At 35.6% G+C, this 15,932-nt stretch overlaps 1 protein-coding gene across 2 annotated transcripts in view; it reads left to right on the top strand.

Annotated features, from left to right (window-relative positions):
• The window catches only part of ARSK (arylsulfatase family member K), a 49,158-nt gene extending 33,583 nt beyond the window's left edge, over window positions 1-15,575 (top strand). Inside the window, exons 6-9 of one of the 2 annotated variants that reach the window (XR_001882882.1) lie at window positions 2,278-2,502; window positions 11,135-11,189; window positions 11,353-11,577; window positions 13,761-14,199. Coding sequence is in view for 1 of the 2 variants with exons in the window: in XM_017859681.1 (XP_017715170.1) it covers window positions 2,278-2,502; window positions 11,353-11,577; window positions 13,761-14,050 (740 nt within the window). In the remaining variant the exon portion in view is untranslated. Of the gene's footprint in view, window positions 1-2,277; window positions 2,503-11,134; window positions 11,190-11,352; window positions 11,578-13,760 lie in introns of both variants that reach the window. The other variant, XM_017859681.1, reaches the window with a different exon arrangement.
• Window positions 15,576-15,932: the final 357 nt, after the last annotated feature.

The raw sequence follows: 15,932 nt of genomic DNA on the forward strand, positions 1-15,932 counted from the left end.
ATTTCTTTTTATGGCTGCATAGTATTGTGTGGTGTATATGTACCACATTTTCTTTATCCAGTCTATTGTTGGTGGGCATTTGTGTTGATTCCATGTCTTTACTGTTGTGAATAGTGCTGCAATGAACACATGTGTGCATGTATCTTTGTAATAGAATGATGTATATTCCTTTGGGTATATACCCAGTAATGGGATTACTGGGTCAAATGGTGTTTCTGGTTCTAAATTTTTGGGGAATTGCCACACTGTCTTCCACAATGACTGAACTAATTTACGTTCCCACCAATAGTGTAAATGCGTTCCTATTTCTCCACAACCTCTCCAACATCTGTTGTTTGTAAACTTTTTAATAATTGCCATTCTAACCGGCATGAGATGGTATCTCATGGTGGTTTTGGTTTGCATTTTCTAATGATCAGTGATGTTGAGCTTTTTTTTAAATATGTTTGTTGGCCTCATAAATGTCTTTTGAGAAGTGTCCATTGATGTCCTTTGCCCACTTTTTAATGGGGTTGGTTGTTTTTTTCTTGTACATTTGTTTAAGTTCCTTGTAGATTCTGGGTATTAAACCTTTGTCAGATGGATACGTTGCAAAAATTTTCTCCCATTTCGTAGGTTGCTTGTTCATTCTAATGATAGTTTATTTTGCTATGCAGAAGCTCTTTTGTTTAATTAGACCCCATTTGTCAATTTTTGCTTTTGTTGCAATTGCTTTTGGTGAATTTGTCATGAAATCTTTGCCTGTGCCTATGTCCTGATTGGTATTGCCTAGATTTTCTTGTAAGGTTTTTTGTAGTTTTGAGTTTTACATTTAAGTCTTTAATCATTCTTGTTCAACATTGCATCCTAGGTGCTTAGCATCGTATCCATAGTGTTTGGCATATAGTAAGCACTCAGTAAACATTTACTGAATGAGCATAAATGCTAAGAATTATAATATGTTGTAACTACAGTAATATGCAAGTTGTAGGCATCCTGAAGAACAAAGTGATTTACTCTACCTAGAAGAGCAAGGAATGATGCTTTGCCAGAGAGATAATGCATGTTTGAGCTGGGTCATAAAGGAAGAATAGGAATTTGTCAAGTAGACTGTGGGAGAAACAGCATTCACCATAGACGGCAGAGTATATGCAGAGGCAAGAAAGCGTGAACTAATATGGTGTGTGTTTAGGGGGTTCTGAGCAGGTTAGGATTGCTGAAAGGTAAAGGTCTAGCAGGCAGCCGAGGGTGCTGAGTATGGAGAGTAGACAGGGGCCTTGCTTGTTATGCTAAAGAATTCGACAACGGGCAGCTATGAAAAAGTTTCAAGCAGGGATGTGACACGATCAAGTGATGAGGTAATTTAGAAAGATAGACACCAGGATAGTACAAGGAGAGGAAAGAGGAGTAGAGGCAAGACCGATTAGAAAGTAATTCCAGTCGTCTAGTTGAAAAATCAAGAGAGTCTCAACTCTGCAAATAACTCCATAGAGCAGTGAGTGTCAATCCTGACTATACCTCAGAATCTGTAGGTTTTTAAATTAATATAGATTCTTCTACCCAGATTCAGGAACTGCCAAAATAGGGATGACTCCTCTCTCTGGACTGTGCTTTCTTGTGATTCTCTTAATTACAGTAGGAGGAAGTTTGAGAACAGTGAGACTGGAACTGGTCAGAGGAATTTTACTGTCCCATTATTCCCTATCCAAGAAGATGCTAAATCAAACTTGTACACTGTCTGTCCTGCTTCCAGCCCTTCTTCAAAGGTGGTATTTCCATAATCCTCAGCCACCTTTATGAGCATGATCTGGTGATTGCATAGAGATTTGGTAGAAAAAGTAGCAGAAAAGAGGAGTTCTGACTGCTCTTATCACTTCCTGTTGCACAGAAACTGTGGGTCAGAGGTGATACCAATCTTTTTTATCATCTGAGACATGTGAAGTACTGATATCCTACTGATCTTTCTTTTCTCACTCAAGGCACTAAGGGGAAGATTTTTTTTCCCCTATTCTCTGATAGAAACCTGGAAAGCAAGCCAGCATGATCTCCAGATAAGCAGCTTTGAGCAAGAGTTCCCATGGGTATTATAATTTCTTCTTCCTCGCTAGTCAACTGAAGAGCAAGCAGTAGACAGACCACTGTCAACTTGAGACTTAACTTGAGAACAGTAGGTAATATTCAGATGTTGAAAAGCACAGTGACAAACCCTTATAGGATAGAGTTGTTATAAACTTAATGTGATAGAATAAAACATGAACTGAAAGCTAATTAATAGTTTTATCATGATTTCTATTGTAGGTGAAATTATTTTGGCCCTTCATCAATTAGATCTTCTTCAGAAAACTATTGTCATATACTCCTCAGATCATGGAGAGCTGGCCATGGAACATCGACAGTTTTATAAAATGAGCATGTATGAGGCCAGTGCACATGTTCCGCTTTTGATGATGGGGCCAGGAATTAAAGTCGACCTTCAAGTATCAAATGTGGTTTCTCTTGTGGATATTTACCCTACCATGCTTGGTAAGTAATGCAGTTCTGTAAATATTTATTTGTAATAATGCTGGAGAATGCAACTGAAGAGATCAATTAGTCAGTCTTTCAGTTAATAGTCAGAGGTCCTGCTGACTTGTTTATAACCCTGAGCAACTCATTTAACTGTGAATCAAATCTGTACTCTGAAGAATGAAGAGATTGTTTTTCATGTACCTGTGTCCTTCACTTACTATAGTCATTTTCCCTCAAAAGATGTGTATTCAGGGTATGACTGTAAAGTAAGCCATGTAAGACATTCAGGTTCATAACCTTATAGATATGATTTGTACGTCATTTGATTCTCTACCACCACCTCCCTAAAATGTAAGCATTTCCTTTCTGAATTATTCTATCCACTTTGAAACTAGTATGAACATATTCCTCCTCAGACTCTTTAGATAGTTCTGTACTATTTGCTTTACTAGCTTCTTAATGTCTACAAGCATAGCCATATGTCTAGAAAAGCAACATATGGATAACGGTAGTTAGCAGTTTTTGTTGAAGATACTAGAATAACGACATAATCAAATTCAAAGGAAATCATAGAACTAACTTCTAGTTTCTATCTAATTTAGCAGAGTACTTTAAATTCATTAGCATTTAAACACCAGTTTCTCTGTTCTAAGGCACCATCAATTGCAAAACTACCATCAATTCATAAATTTTGGTGAAAGAAAATAGCACAAGATATGTTCTCTAATTTCAGAAATGTTAAAATGTGAAAGAAAGATGCATCTTAAAATCAAGGAAATCAGAGTTCTTTTTATCTCCTTCCTTCTGCCGCAAAGTTCTTCCCTTAACTAAATTTATGTAGAGTCAATTTAAACCGTCATCCTTTCCTTTTCTCTTATTTCATATCCTTCTCATATAATTGAACATACTTCTTTCCAGTTCCTTGAACTTTTTTATTTTTGTTTATTTATTTTGTGTGTGTGTGATGGAGTTTCTGTCTTTCACCCAGGCTGGAGTGCAGTGGTGCAATCTCTGCTCACTGCAACCTCCGCCTAACAGTTTGAAGCGATTCTCCTGACTCAGCCTCCTGAGTAGCTGGGATTATAGGCACCTGCCACCATGCCCAGCTAATTTTTGTATTTTTAGTAGAGACGAGGTTTCACCATGTTAGCCAGGCTGGTCTCAAACTCCTGACCTTATGATCTGCCCACTTCAACCTCCCAAAGTGCTGGGATTACAGGCGTGAGCCACTGTGCCTGGCCAGTTCCTTGAATTTTTAATCTCTTCTGTTTCTTAGTCATAATTTGCTGGTTTCCCTTTATCCCAAAGTAATGATCACACTCAGCCATATCTTGGCCACTTTCTCATTCCATTAGTTTCTAGCCAATCACTATTACTTTTCCTCATTTCTGTGTTTTTTAAAGAAGTTTATGTAAATTATGTATATTTGGGTCTCTGCTATTAGCATCTTTAGAGTTTTATGAATATATGCCTATATTCTTTACAGTTTCCTTCCTTAATTTTTCTTCATGTAGAACTCTCTCTACCCTCCCCATTCCCAAAGAAAATCTTCCTAGCGTCATCTTTGCCTGACTTTTTAGCCTCATTCTTTTTTCTTGAGGTATAGTGACCAGAACTGCAAGAAGGTATTGTAAAATATTATGGAAAGCTGGGGTGATTCTTTCTCCATTTTTCCCTCAATATATTTCATAGTGATAGTTGCCCTTTTATCTATTTGACTCTAGCAGCTAAATAGTTAAATATCTTTAGGGAGTCGTCTACAGTGAGCCTTATGCAATTCTTAGACATTCTGTCATCATATATGTCAGTTAATTAAAATGCATGGTTTAAATCATTTTTCTTTAAACATTATTTTATATTTGCCCACAATGCAAATTTTGTACTCTACAATCTTGAGAAGATGCCATTATTACTTCTTGCCATTTTATACATTGTAAAAGTTAAAGGTCATCTGCAAACTAGCAGATTTCATAATTTAACAGGTCAGATAAGAAAATGCTAAATAAAATTTGTTAGAATGGGGAAATTCTCATGCATCCACGTATCACTGCCTAATTTATGTTACTTGCTAATAAGAATTTCTCTAGCTAAGAAAATACTGTCTCAGAAGCTCCTCTAAATTCCATCTCTACTCTTCTGTAAATGATGTAAATTCCCTGCAACTGTAGGTTTTTTCCTGCAATTTGTCAATTATTTCAGAAAAAATAATTTTCTAAAACTATAGTTTTATATAGATTTTTATTTTTCATAAGATTCTTGGTAATAGACTCCTTCTGAGTCACATTTCCCTGCAGAATATGTTTTATTAACAGCATATAGATCATATGTTGATTAGACCTCATCAATAAGAGTAAAGGAAATAAAGTCAAAATAAATCTCTCCAATTCTAAACTGAAAATTAACATCTTCGTTGCTTAGCACAGTTTATAATGTGTTTCACAATAAATATTATTTTATTATCAGACGAGGGAAAGCTACATTTAAATGGTTTTTTTTAGTTGGGGAAGAGTGAGTGGAGGAGAATACCTATGGACGGGTCTTTATATAAAACACTGAAACATTCTATTAACCAGATGTTAACCAGTGATAATGGTAGAAAGAGAACAATGCAAAAGAGCCTTATGCTGGAGCCAGGAGACAACATTGTAACACAATTATTTACTTAAGTTAATCTTTTTATAAATGATAAAGGTGTAATATTCATAGAGCTCTTATAAATCTGTAAGAAAAAGAGGAATACCTTATTAACAGATGGAACAAAATAAGCAATTCACAACAGAAAATATACACAAATGGCCAATATATTTTTAAAGAATCAAAGTCAGTGGTCATAAAATATTAAAAGAGAAGAATATTTTCTTTCACATATAAAGTTTGCAGAGGTTAAGAAGAATTAGAAAATCTTATATTAGAAATAGTCTTTCTCATGTACTGCTACTGGGAATATAAACCGATACAAATGTTTTGAAGGCAAATGTGGCATTATGTTTCAAATTTCTTAGAAATGTGCATACGTTTTGACCTAGAAATCCTAATTTTAGGAAATAACCTGTAGATATACACAAATATTTATCTCCATGGATATTTATTACCATATTAAGAATTAGAAACAATATGAATATCTAGTAGTAATGGATTGGATAAAAAATAGTCAATTCTAATGCAAATCAAAACCACAATGAGATATCATCTCACAACAGTCAAAATGGCAATTATTAAAAAGTCAAAAAACAACAGATGTTGGTGAGGCTGCAGGGAAAGGGGAACACTTATACAGTGTTGGTGGGAGTGTAAATTAGTTCAGCCACTGTGGTAAGCAGTTTGGAGATTTCTCAACGAACTTAAAACAGAGCTACCATTAGACCCAGCAATCCCATTACTGGGTATATACCAAAAAATACATAAATCATTCTACCAAAAAGACATGCAATTGCAGCACTATTTACAATAGTAAAGGCATGGAATCATCCTAGGTGCCCATCAGTGGTGGACCAAATAAAGAAAATGTGGCACATATACACCGTGGAATACTTCAAAGCCATCAAAAATGAAATAATGGCCTTTGCGGCAACATGAATGGAGCTGGAGGCCATTATCCTAAGCAAATTAACACAATAACAGAAAACCAAATACCGGATGTTCTCACTTATAAGTGAGAACTAAACATTGGTTACTCACAGACATAAAAATGCCAACAAGAAACACTAGGGACTACTAGAAGGGAGAAGGAGGGAGAGGGGGCCAGAGGGCCAGAGGTTGAAAAACTGTTGGGCACTATGCCCAGTACCTGGGTGATGCAGTCATTCATATCCCAAACCTCAGCATCAAGTAATATACCCAGGGAACAAACCTGCACACATACCCACTGAATCTAAAACGTTGAAAAGAAAATGTCAATTAATTTTAAAAAGTGAAATATGTGAAAATTGCCCCCATATATTAAAAGAAAATGAAGGCTTTAAAATTGTACAAATTGATGTTTGTGTTTTGTTTTGTTTCCTTTTTAGATAATGTGTCCATCTAATTTACTGTCCAAATTAGCAAGTTTTTAGAGTACTATTAACAATTACAACAGCATTAACAGGCAGAAACTGAGGCTGTTCTTTATTTAACAGCCTTAGGAGCCAGCAAAACGAAGATCATTCTGACGGTCTGCGTGTAATCTGATGGATCATTCTACCTTTTAAGATAAAATTCCTCAGTGCTGGAAGAGTTTAAAGCTATTTTATTAGTGATTAACTCTAAAATTAGACCTGTGAGACACTATGTGCTACTTCTGCTTAATAAACAAACTTATACATAAAACATCTACAAAGGACTTCTTATTTTGTTCTAACCAATTAGGAGCTTAAAATAGATATAAGCCAGTATCTATTCTTAGAGGTCCCAAAGTCCTTTCTTTACTAGCTTAGCTGTAGCTATATTATTTTGTGTGAATCCCATTTACACACACACAGAGGAGAAGCTTATAAAGAAAAATGATATAAAGAGAAAATTTGTTTTGAAATTGATTTTCAAGGATAAACTTTGCTTATAGTATATTTGAGTTTTAAAATATTTGAGTCTTCTGGAAACTAAAAATGAAATTAAAATCCTGAAATGTCTGTTGAACAGAAATAAACACTTCTGGTATCAAAAAAAAGAAAAAACTCAACCCAAAACCTCAAGCGATATTTCCTCCTCACTTCCATTCTGTGCATCTTAGAAATGTATAAAAGATGGTTATTCTACATTCAATAGAAAGATATTGAATAGGAAAAACCAATTGGAATTCCTGTTTTAATAAACTTACCTTACTATCAAGAGGCTATTGAAATTTAAGATGCAACAATGCTTTATTTAAAAATTTGAATTTACAAGTCATTTTTTAAAACGTATTTTAAAAGAGCGGTTTTTTTAAGTAAAATATTTTATGATAAATTAGGAAGAATGTGCTTAGTTTATTTGTGCTTTTGGATCAAATAAACTAATGCTATCACTAGTGTGATAGGATACTATTACATTATTATTTCCTAATACCGGCAGGAAAATGACATTTATGAATAGGAATTCTTTATAATATTAATATTAAAGTTGATATTATTTCTGAGATTATTTAAAAATTACTTCCCAAAATATTTTCTTCTCTAATACCTAGTATCAGCATCCTTTAGCTCAGTAAGAACTAAAGGTGTCTTGTTTTGTAGTTAAAATTGTTTTGATTTTATTTTAAGCTTATTTTCATGTGAATCGTTTTCTGTAATAGTCTTTCTGTAAAACACCTGCCTTTCTCCACTTAAAAGATAAGTCTAGATTTTTTTAATTTTGAGAATGTAATTATATAAAAATGCAGTTGTAGTTAAAAGAATGTTTCATTGCTAGTGATTTAAATTTCAAAACCCTTCTTGTTACAGGACCTTAGTGGAAGCCTGGGGGTTGGCAGGTGTTTTGCATAGATTCTTGTGTTTTTATTGGCTGAGGAATATTATGAAGTTAGCTAATTACAGTGAGGCAAGTCTTGTGGTGTAGTATTAAACAGTACAGATATTGTAAGGTCAGACTGCCTAAGTTCAAACCCCTCTTCACTCGTTACCAACTGCGTAACCTTGGGCAGGTTACTCAACGTGTCTGGTCTTCAGTTTTCTCATCAGTAAAAATGGGGATAGGCCAAGCATGGTGGCTTACGCCTGTAATCCCAGCACTTTGGGAGGTCAAGGCGGGCAGATCACTTGAGGTCAAGGGTTCGAGACCAGCCTGGCCAACATGGTGAAACCCTGTTTCTAATAAAAATACAAAAATCAGCCATGCATGGTGACGTGCGCCTGTAATCCCAGCTACTCAGGAGGCTGAGGCAAGAGAATCACTTGAACCTGGGAGGTGGAGGGTGCAGTGAGCCAAGATCGCGCCACTACACTCCAGCCTGGGTAAGAGTGATACTCTGTCTCAAAAAAAAAAAAAAAAATGAGAGTAATAGTGGCTATTTCATAGCTCAGAACAATGCCTGGAACATGGTAAACAATTAAATGTTAGATATGGTTATCATTGATATGTTTCATTCTTTTTAGGTATACTCTAAAAAATGTGTATATTAGTTTGCATCATTGCCATACCACTCAAATCCATTATGTACTGATATGGTCAAGAAGAAATATAATATCATCTCTCTTCAGGAGATCATTACACATATCCAGGCCTGCATTTTTACCATTTGTTTACTGTTTTACATTTAAGTCCTTTCTTCAGAACCCTGCAGTTACTTCTAGTCTGTGCTTATACTCCCACGAAAGATTAAACTTATTTAAAATGGGGTTAGAATGACAGGTTTGCCAGGAAAATAAATATGAAAATGATTTTAAATAAAATCAAACAGCTTTTGAAAAGCAGTCTAAGCTAAAGTGTTTTAAGGAAATTATTGATAAATATATGAAAATGAAAACCCAATTTTCTGAGGCACAGAAAAACCAATAAATACTTGAAGTATTTATTAAATACTATGGATATTTCACATGGGTTTTTTCCAATTTACAAAGTTATTTTATTCTATCAATAATAGACTGGAATCCTAAGTTCCCCTTATCTCTTGCCTGGATTCCTGCAGTAGCTTCCTAACTCTCTCTGACCTTCTGCCCTTACTCACTTTTAGTCAATTCACCATTCCATAGTTAGTGTCAGATTGTCACACCTCTGCTCAAAACCCTCTACTGATTTCCCATTTCACCTAGAGTAAAAATTCAGTGTCTTTAATTAGGCTCTGAGAGTCCAACATGATCTCTTTCTTCCCCAACTCATCTCTTATAATTTTATTCCTCACTTATTCTGCTCCAGCCTAACAGTCCTGCTTGGTGTTTGAGGAATAAACCAAGTAGGTTCCTGCCTTGGGGACTGTACACTTGCTATTCCCCTGGGGGAGTGCCCTTTTCCCAGATAACTGTGGGGCTCACTGTGACTGCTCCTCGGGACACTGCCTAAATGTGACCTTCTGAGCGGGGCCTTCCCTGACCACCCTATATAAAACATCACATACCCACATGCCTGTCATCACTGTCTGTCTCCCTTACCCTGCTTTCTTCTTCTTCATTGCACTTACCACCATCTGACACAGCTGTTTCTGTCTGCCCACATTACAATGTTAGCTCTGGGAGAGCTTTTCTGCGTTGTCCAGTGTCGTTTCCCTACAGCTAGAACAGCACCTGGTTTGCTGAATGAATTTTAAAAATGAACACTTGAATGGACTCTTACCCAGTTTACTACTGACTTCTCATAAACACAGGAGAAACATAAGTTTCTTAGTCTTCCAAGCTTCCTTAGGAAAATTAAGAATGGTCCTAAAATAAGGCGTTTCTAAGTATTAAGAGTTATTAAAATGCTGAATACAAGAACTCATAGTCATGAGTATGTGCCCGTTGGTTCCTGCTTCCCAAACTTCCTTAAAGACTTCTTCTTTCTCTTCCCATGCCTTGCTGGTGGTGCCTCCTGATGGCTGACACACAGACCACCCTTATCCAGGCTCTTCCCACACCTCCTTCTTTTCACTGCTTACAGTAGGTAGTCTCTGTGTCTTGGAGCACAATTAGTTTGACCCAGGCAACCCTTCTCTCCCGGGAACATCCTCTTTAACCTCTTTTCTCCTCTTTTTGGTTTTAACCAGTCATCTCTGAAATACTCCTCTCTTCTTTCTTTCCTTATCTCTGAAAAAAAAAAAAAAAAAAAGCCACTAATTTTGATTGGTTGGCAGAAAATTAATACTTGTGATAGTCTTCTTCCAAGGAAAATGGAAGATACAAACTTTTTTTTATTAAGTTATATATGAAACAACTACCTTCAGAAGATTTATAGTGGTCTGTGTCTACTTCCCTATTATCCTTTAATTAACCTGTTTTTGTCAGTCAAGTTAAATTAATTTTCTTATTCAACTTTGTTTCATTTCTAACATTATAGATATAATTCTATTTTTCATTGGAAATATTTATACATAAAATATGAACATTGAAACCAGAAAAGGGCTGGGGAAGACAACTGCAGACTCGTTTTGAAACAACCCTGACTACGCAGACATAATTAATGGTAATTTTTCTATAGGAAGAGGGAAGTTTAAGGTCCAGTTACCTTGAAAGCAATTTTTTAAAGTATAAGCTATTTTTCAGTTGAGCATTTCTCATGCTATTGTTCTATATGTCTATATCTGGTAAGTTAAACATTATTTTCCCTTTATAAATATAATCCACAATTCCTGAAAGTATGTTTTCAAGATGCTAGTCCCTCAAGATGCTACTTGAAGGTTTAAAAAGCTCTGCTATCAAATAACTTTGGGGCTCATGGTATACTGTATACCACTCCTGAAGGTTTATCATATACATCAGCAATAAATTTATATCTACAACAAATTTATGTATTTAATTTTGTTTAACCATTGTTTTGCAAACATATATGACTACTAAACCCCTTTCTTGTATAAGTCTTGTTAATATTCCATGAAAGAAACTTTGAGAAACAACTATGATTATTTAATCATTTAGAGAAAAAAGGACTAGTGATATTAACTATTTGTTGAAGGCTCCTATCTGCCAGGCATTGTTCTCAGAGTTCTTAGAATTTCACATAAAGTATCTTATTTAAACCTAAAATGAACCTAATAAATACAAGTACTGTGGTCATCCCCTTCTTACAGACGAGAAAACTGAGGTTGAGATAAGTAAATGCCTTGCTGAAGTCCACATTTTGGGGTAAGCATATGAATCTTGGCAGTCTGTTTACAAAATCCATATACAATCTCCAGTCTCCATGGCATTTAATGGTATGAAAAAAATGTGAATGATGCCATTTGTGAATGTTCAGCTAATAAAAGAATGAGCTATTTTAAGATATTTGGTTATTTTTGTTACATAGATATTGCTGGAATTCCTCTGCCTCAGAACCTGAGTGGATATTCTTTGTTGCCATTATCATCAGAAACATTTAAGAATGAACATAAAGTCAAAAACCTGCATCCGCCCTGGATTCTAAGTGAATTCCATGGATGTAATGTGAATGCCTCCACCTACATGCTTCGAACTAACCACTGGAAGTATATAGCCTACTCGGACGGCACTTCAGTATTGCCTCAACTCTTTGGTAAATGTGTTAATAGATTTTTAAGTGTAATGTTATGTGTAATGAACTGCCCTGTGTAGCATTGCTCAAGATATCCAATAATCCTTATTAAATAAATGAATATCATCTGCTGCTTGTCATGGTAGGACTATCTACAAAGGGTTGCCCATGTGAGGAACAGCCTCTTTGCAGATCAGCAGCTGAATTTCAGAGAAAGCGTCCTAAGGCTTTTGATCTGGGTCTCATGACTGAAACCAGTTTTGTCTGATCAGGGCATCTTTCAGTACTCATGGTTATCTTTCCCAATTAGAAGTCAATACGTCATTGTACCTCATTGTTCTGAAGGATTAACAACTATCTTATGAAGGCTGACATTTTGCATATATTATTTAATGTTCACCACAACCCCACAAGATAGTGCCATTATCCTCATTTTACAGAGGAGACTAGGAGTCACAGAAATTTGGATACCCGTGTGAGGTCTCACAGCTAAGAAGCAGCAGAACTGATATTTCAACAAAGCTGTGACTGCAAAATTGATACTTCTTATAACTTCTAAAAAATGTCTGCCAGCTTCACTACTCTGTGAATTAATTTTTAAACAGCATGTTTAGATTTAGGGTTTTACTTATCCTTTGTCCCCATTTAGTACATAAAATATGTGCTAAAGCCATTAGTAATATTTATTTCTCCCTAAGGCTCCTTCCCAGTTACAAATAGCAAAATTATTATCAAAATAATACTTTGGGAGCCAAACTGGCCAACCCCCTTCCCTTTAAGAGTGGAGGATTCTTGGCTGAAAAAGGAAGTCTTGACATTTTCATCCTGATGAATAATGTACATCTCTTGCTTGTTCATTGGCCATTCTCAAATGAAATTTATGGACAGCCATTGTTTTGAACTGAGTTCCTACACCAGGCTCAACCGACCAAGTCAAACCAGAATGGGGTCACTGACAGTTAGGTGCCCCATAATCAAACTGAACTTTAGAGCGGGCCACTTTAGCAAAAAAAAAAAAAGGAGAATCACAATAACCAACCTGAAGGGGCTCATTTTACCTGAACCAGCATAAGGAAGTTTCCTCTGTTTTTACTGGATAAAGAAAGTAACACTATAATGACGAATCTGCTTTGTGTTCCATGTTTCTGGGACTTTTCATCAGCCTTTTCTTCCTATAAAGCCCACCTCCTCTGCTCAGCTCATCAGAATGCCTTTTCTAAACTTTAGATGGGATGCTGCCCAATTCATGAATCACTAAATAAAAGCCAATTTGATCTTTAAATTTGTTGAAATTTTGTTTTTTATACCATGTTCTACCAAAAAACTGATGTGACTATCAAAATGTCAGAAGTGGGGAATCAGCTTTTCTGTACTTTTTAGGGCTTATTGATTTCCCTTTCCTAAAGATATGCCATCTGAAATTACCTAGCAAAGGCACATATCTCTTCAGGGGCCTCTTGGCTAATGTACTTAAGCAGGGCCGTAGGGGATTTTCCCTCAACATACAGTGTTCATTTACTATCTGAAGTTAATTGTCATAAGATCTCTGACTTGCTGTTTTTCCAATTAGATTGGTATCCTAGTTATATCCCTGTCTTCCCACACCATATCTAAAAAGTGTATTTATGGATCTGAAATATTTATCATTATTTTCTTGTGGGCAGTGATTGAGAAGTTTGTATTTCCATGGCTGTTTGTTCAAATGGACCGTACTGATGAATGTAACTTTCAAAACTCCAAGCATAAGATACTAATATATAAAGAAAACTAAGAGTAAGTAAAGTTGCAGGAACATGACTTGTCTATATAAAGAATTTGTAGAAAGTTTGAGGCTGTTGAAACAGTACAGTATAAGCATTACTATATTCATTTCTGCCCGTCAAAGTAGGCAGGACATCAAAAACAGGAAGAACTTGTTCTAAAGCAGCTTGCTAATGATAAAAGGTTGACTTTTTCTGGCATTTGAGAAAAGAAAAAAGAAGTGGGATAGCTGGACAATGGTAGGAAGGAGGGAATTTGGTCATGGAACATAGGGTGTTTAACTCCTGGTATGTTATTTTACCATTTATACTGTCCTTCATTTTATTACACTAACAGGAACTGAAAATCTTTTTAAAAATCTAATACATTACCTGTCATAATGACATTCTAAAAAATTTTTAGCAGGTCACTATTTTGACAGATATTTAATTTTTTTCTTTCAGATCTTTCCTCAGATCCAGATGAATTAACAAATGTTGCTGTAAAATTTCCAGAAATTACTTATTCTTTGGATCAGAAGCTTCGTTCCATTATAAACTACCCTAAAGTTTCTGCTTCTGTCCACCAGTATAATAAAGAGCAGTTTATCAAGTGGAAACAAAGTATAGGACAGAATTATTCAAACATTATAGCAAATCTTAGGTGGCATCAGGACTGGCAGAAAGAACCAAAGAAGTATGAAAGTGCAATCGATCAGTGGCTTAAAATGCATATGAATCCAAGAGCAGTTTGAACAAAAAGTTTAAAAATAATGTTCTAGAGATACATATATATCACAAGATCATAATTATGTATTTTAAATGAAACAGTTTTAATAATTACCAAGTTTTGGCCAGGCGCAGTGGCTCACACCTGTAATCCTAGGACTTTGGGAGGCAGAGGCAGGCAGATCACAAGGTCAAGAGATCGAGACCATCTTGGCCAACATGGTGAAACCCCATCTCTACTAAAAATACAAAAATTAGCTGGGCATGGTGGCGCACACCTGTAGTCTCAGCTACTCAGGAGGCTGAGGCAGGAGGATCACTTGAACCCGGGAGGCAGCGGTTGCAGTGAGCTGAGATCGCGCCACTGTACTCCAGCCTGGCTACAGAGTGAGACTCCGTGTCAAATAAATAAAAATAAAATTATAATAATTACCAATTTTTCATTACTTTGTAAGAATGTAGTGTATTTTAAGATAAAATGCCAATGATTATAAAATCACATATTTTCAGAAATGGTTATTATTTATACCGTTGTATAACTTCTAACAATTTAGTGGAAGTATCAAAAGGATTGAAGCAAATACTGTAACAGTTATATTCCTTTAAATAATAGAGAATATAAAATATAATAGTAATAATATTTATCATAAAACAGTTGTGTGTGAGCATTTGATGGTGCTTGATGAGTTATTTGTATTTGATGGGACTGTCTGGTAGTATTTCATGGGAGTATCTGGAGTATTTAACGGGATGTAAACCCTGGATGTACCTGATTTTACTACTGTTTTTTTTTAATAGGTAATATATATACAGGGTAAAAACTTCAAATGGTACAAAAGGGTTAACAGTGATCATGAAGTCTCTATCCTTTCTGTCTTCCCTGCCATCCAGTTCCCCCTCCAAGAAGCAAGTACCGAAACCACCTGCTTACATATTTTTAGAGATTGGCCACAAATTTATAACCAAATGTATATATTCCTTTCCCCCTACACAAACGGTAACATACTGCACACATTGTTCTGCGTGTTGCTTCTTTTTCCTTTTTTTTTCACTTAACAGTAGATACCTAGAGGTGAAATTACTGAGTCAAGACTATATCTAGCAAAATTACACTACATACTACATATTATCGCTAAAGAAGGTATACTAACTGATAATCTCACCATCAATGCATGTCTTCTTATCCTTTGCCAGCCTAACAGATAAAAATATTCTGTTTTTATTTTTCTTATGATGAGTAAGGTAGATCATATTTTCATGTATTTAACAGCCATTGGAATCTGCTTTACCATGGCGTTTCCTATTTCTATGCTTTGCCTAATTTTCTGTTGGTTGTTGGTCTTTGTTTTGTATTACAGGCGTGCTTTAGATATTAGCTTTTTGTAAGAAATCCTGCAAATATTTTCTTTCTAGTTTGTCATTGTCAATTGTCTTCTGACTTTGTTCTGGTATTTTTTGATATGTAGAAATTTTTATTTTCATGTAAGCAAATTTATGAATCTTTGTACCCCATAAGTATACACAATTATGATTTGTCAATTAAAAATATTAATGCAAAATTTACAAATCTTTGCTTTTGTGGCTTTTAGGATTTTATATCATATTTAGAATGATCTTCTCCACTTGTCTTTTTTTTTTTTTTTTTTTTTTTGAGACAGAGTCTCGCTCTGTCACCCAGACTGGAGTGCAATCACGCGATCCTGGTTTCAAGTGACTCTCCTGCCTCAGCCTCCCTAGTAACTGGGATTACAGGCACCCACTGCCACATCCGGCTAATTTTTTTGTACTTTTTAGTAGAGACGGGGTTTCACCGTGTTAGCCAGGATGGTCTTGATCTCCTGACCTGGTGATCTGCCCACCTCAGCCTCCCAAAGTGCTGGGATTACAGGTGTGAGCCACTGCGCCCAG

Source organism: Rhinopithecus bieti, unplaced genomic scaffold (genome assembly GCF_001698545.2).
Source record: "Rhinopithecus bieti isolate Rb0 unplaced genomic scaffold, ASM169854v2 scaffold_50384, whole genome shotgun sequence".
Classification (NCBI taxonomy): Eukaryota; Metazoa; Chordata; class Mammalia; order Primates; family Cercopithecidae; genus Rhinopithecus; species Rhinopithecus bieti.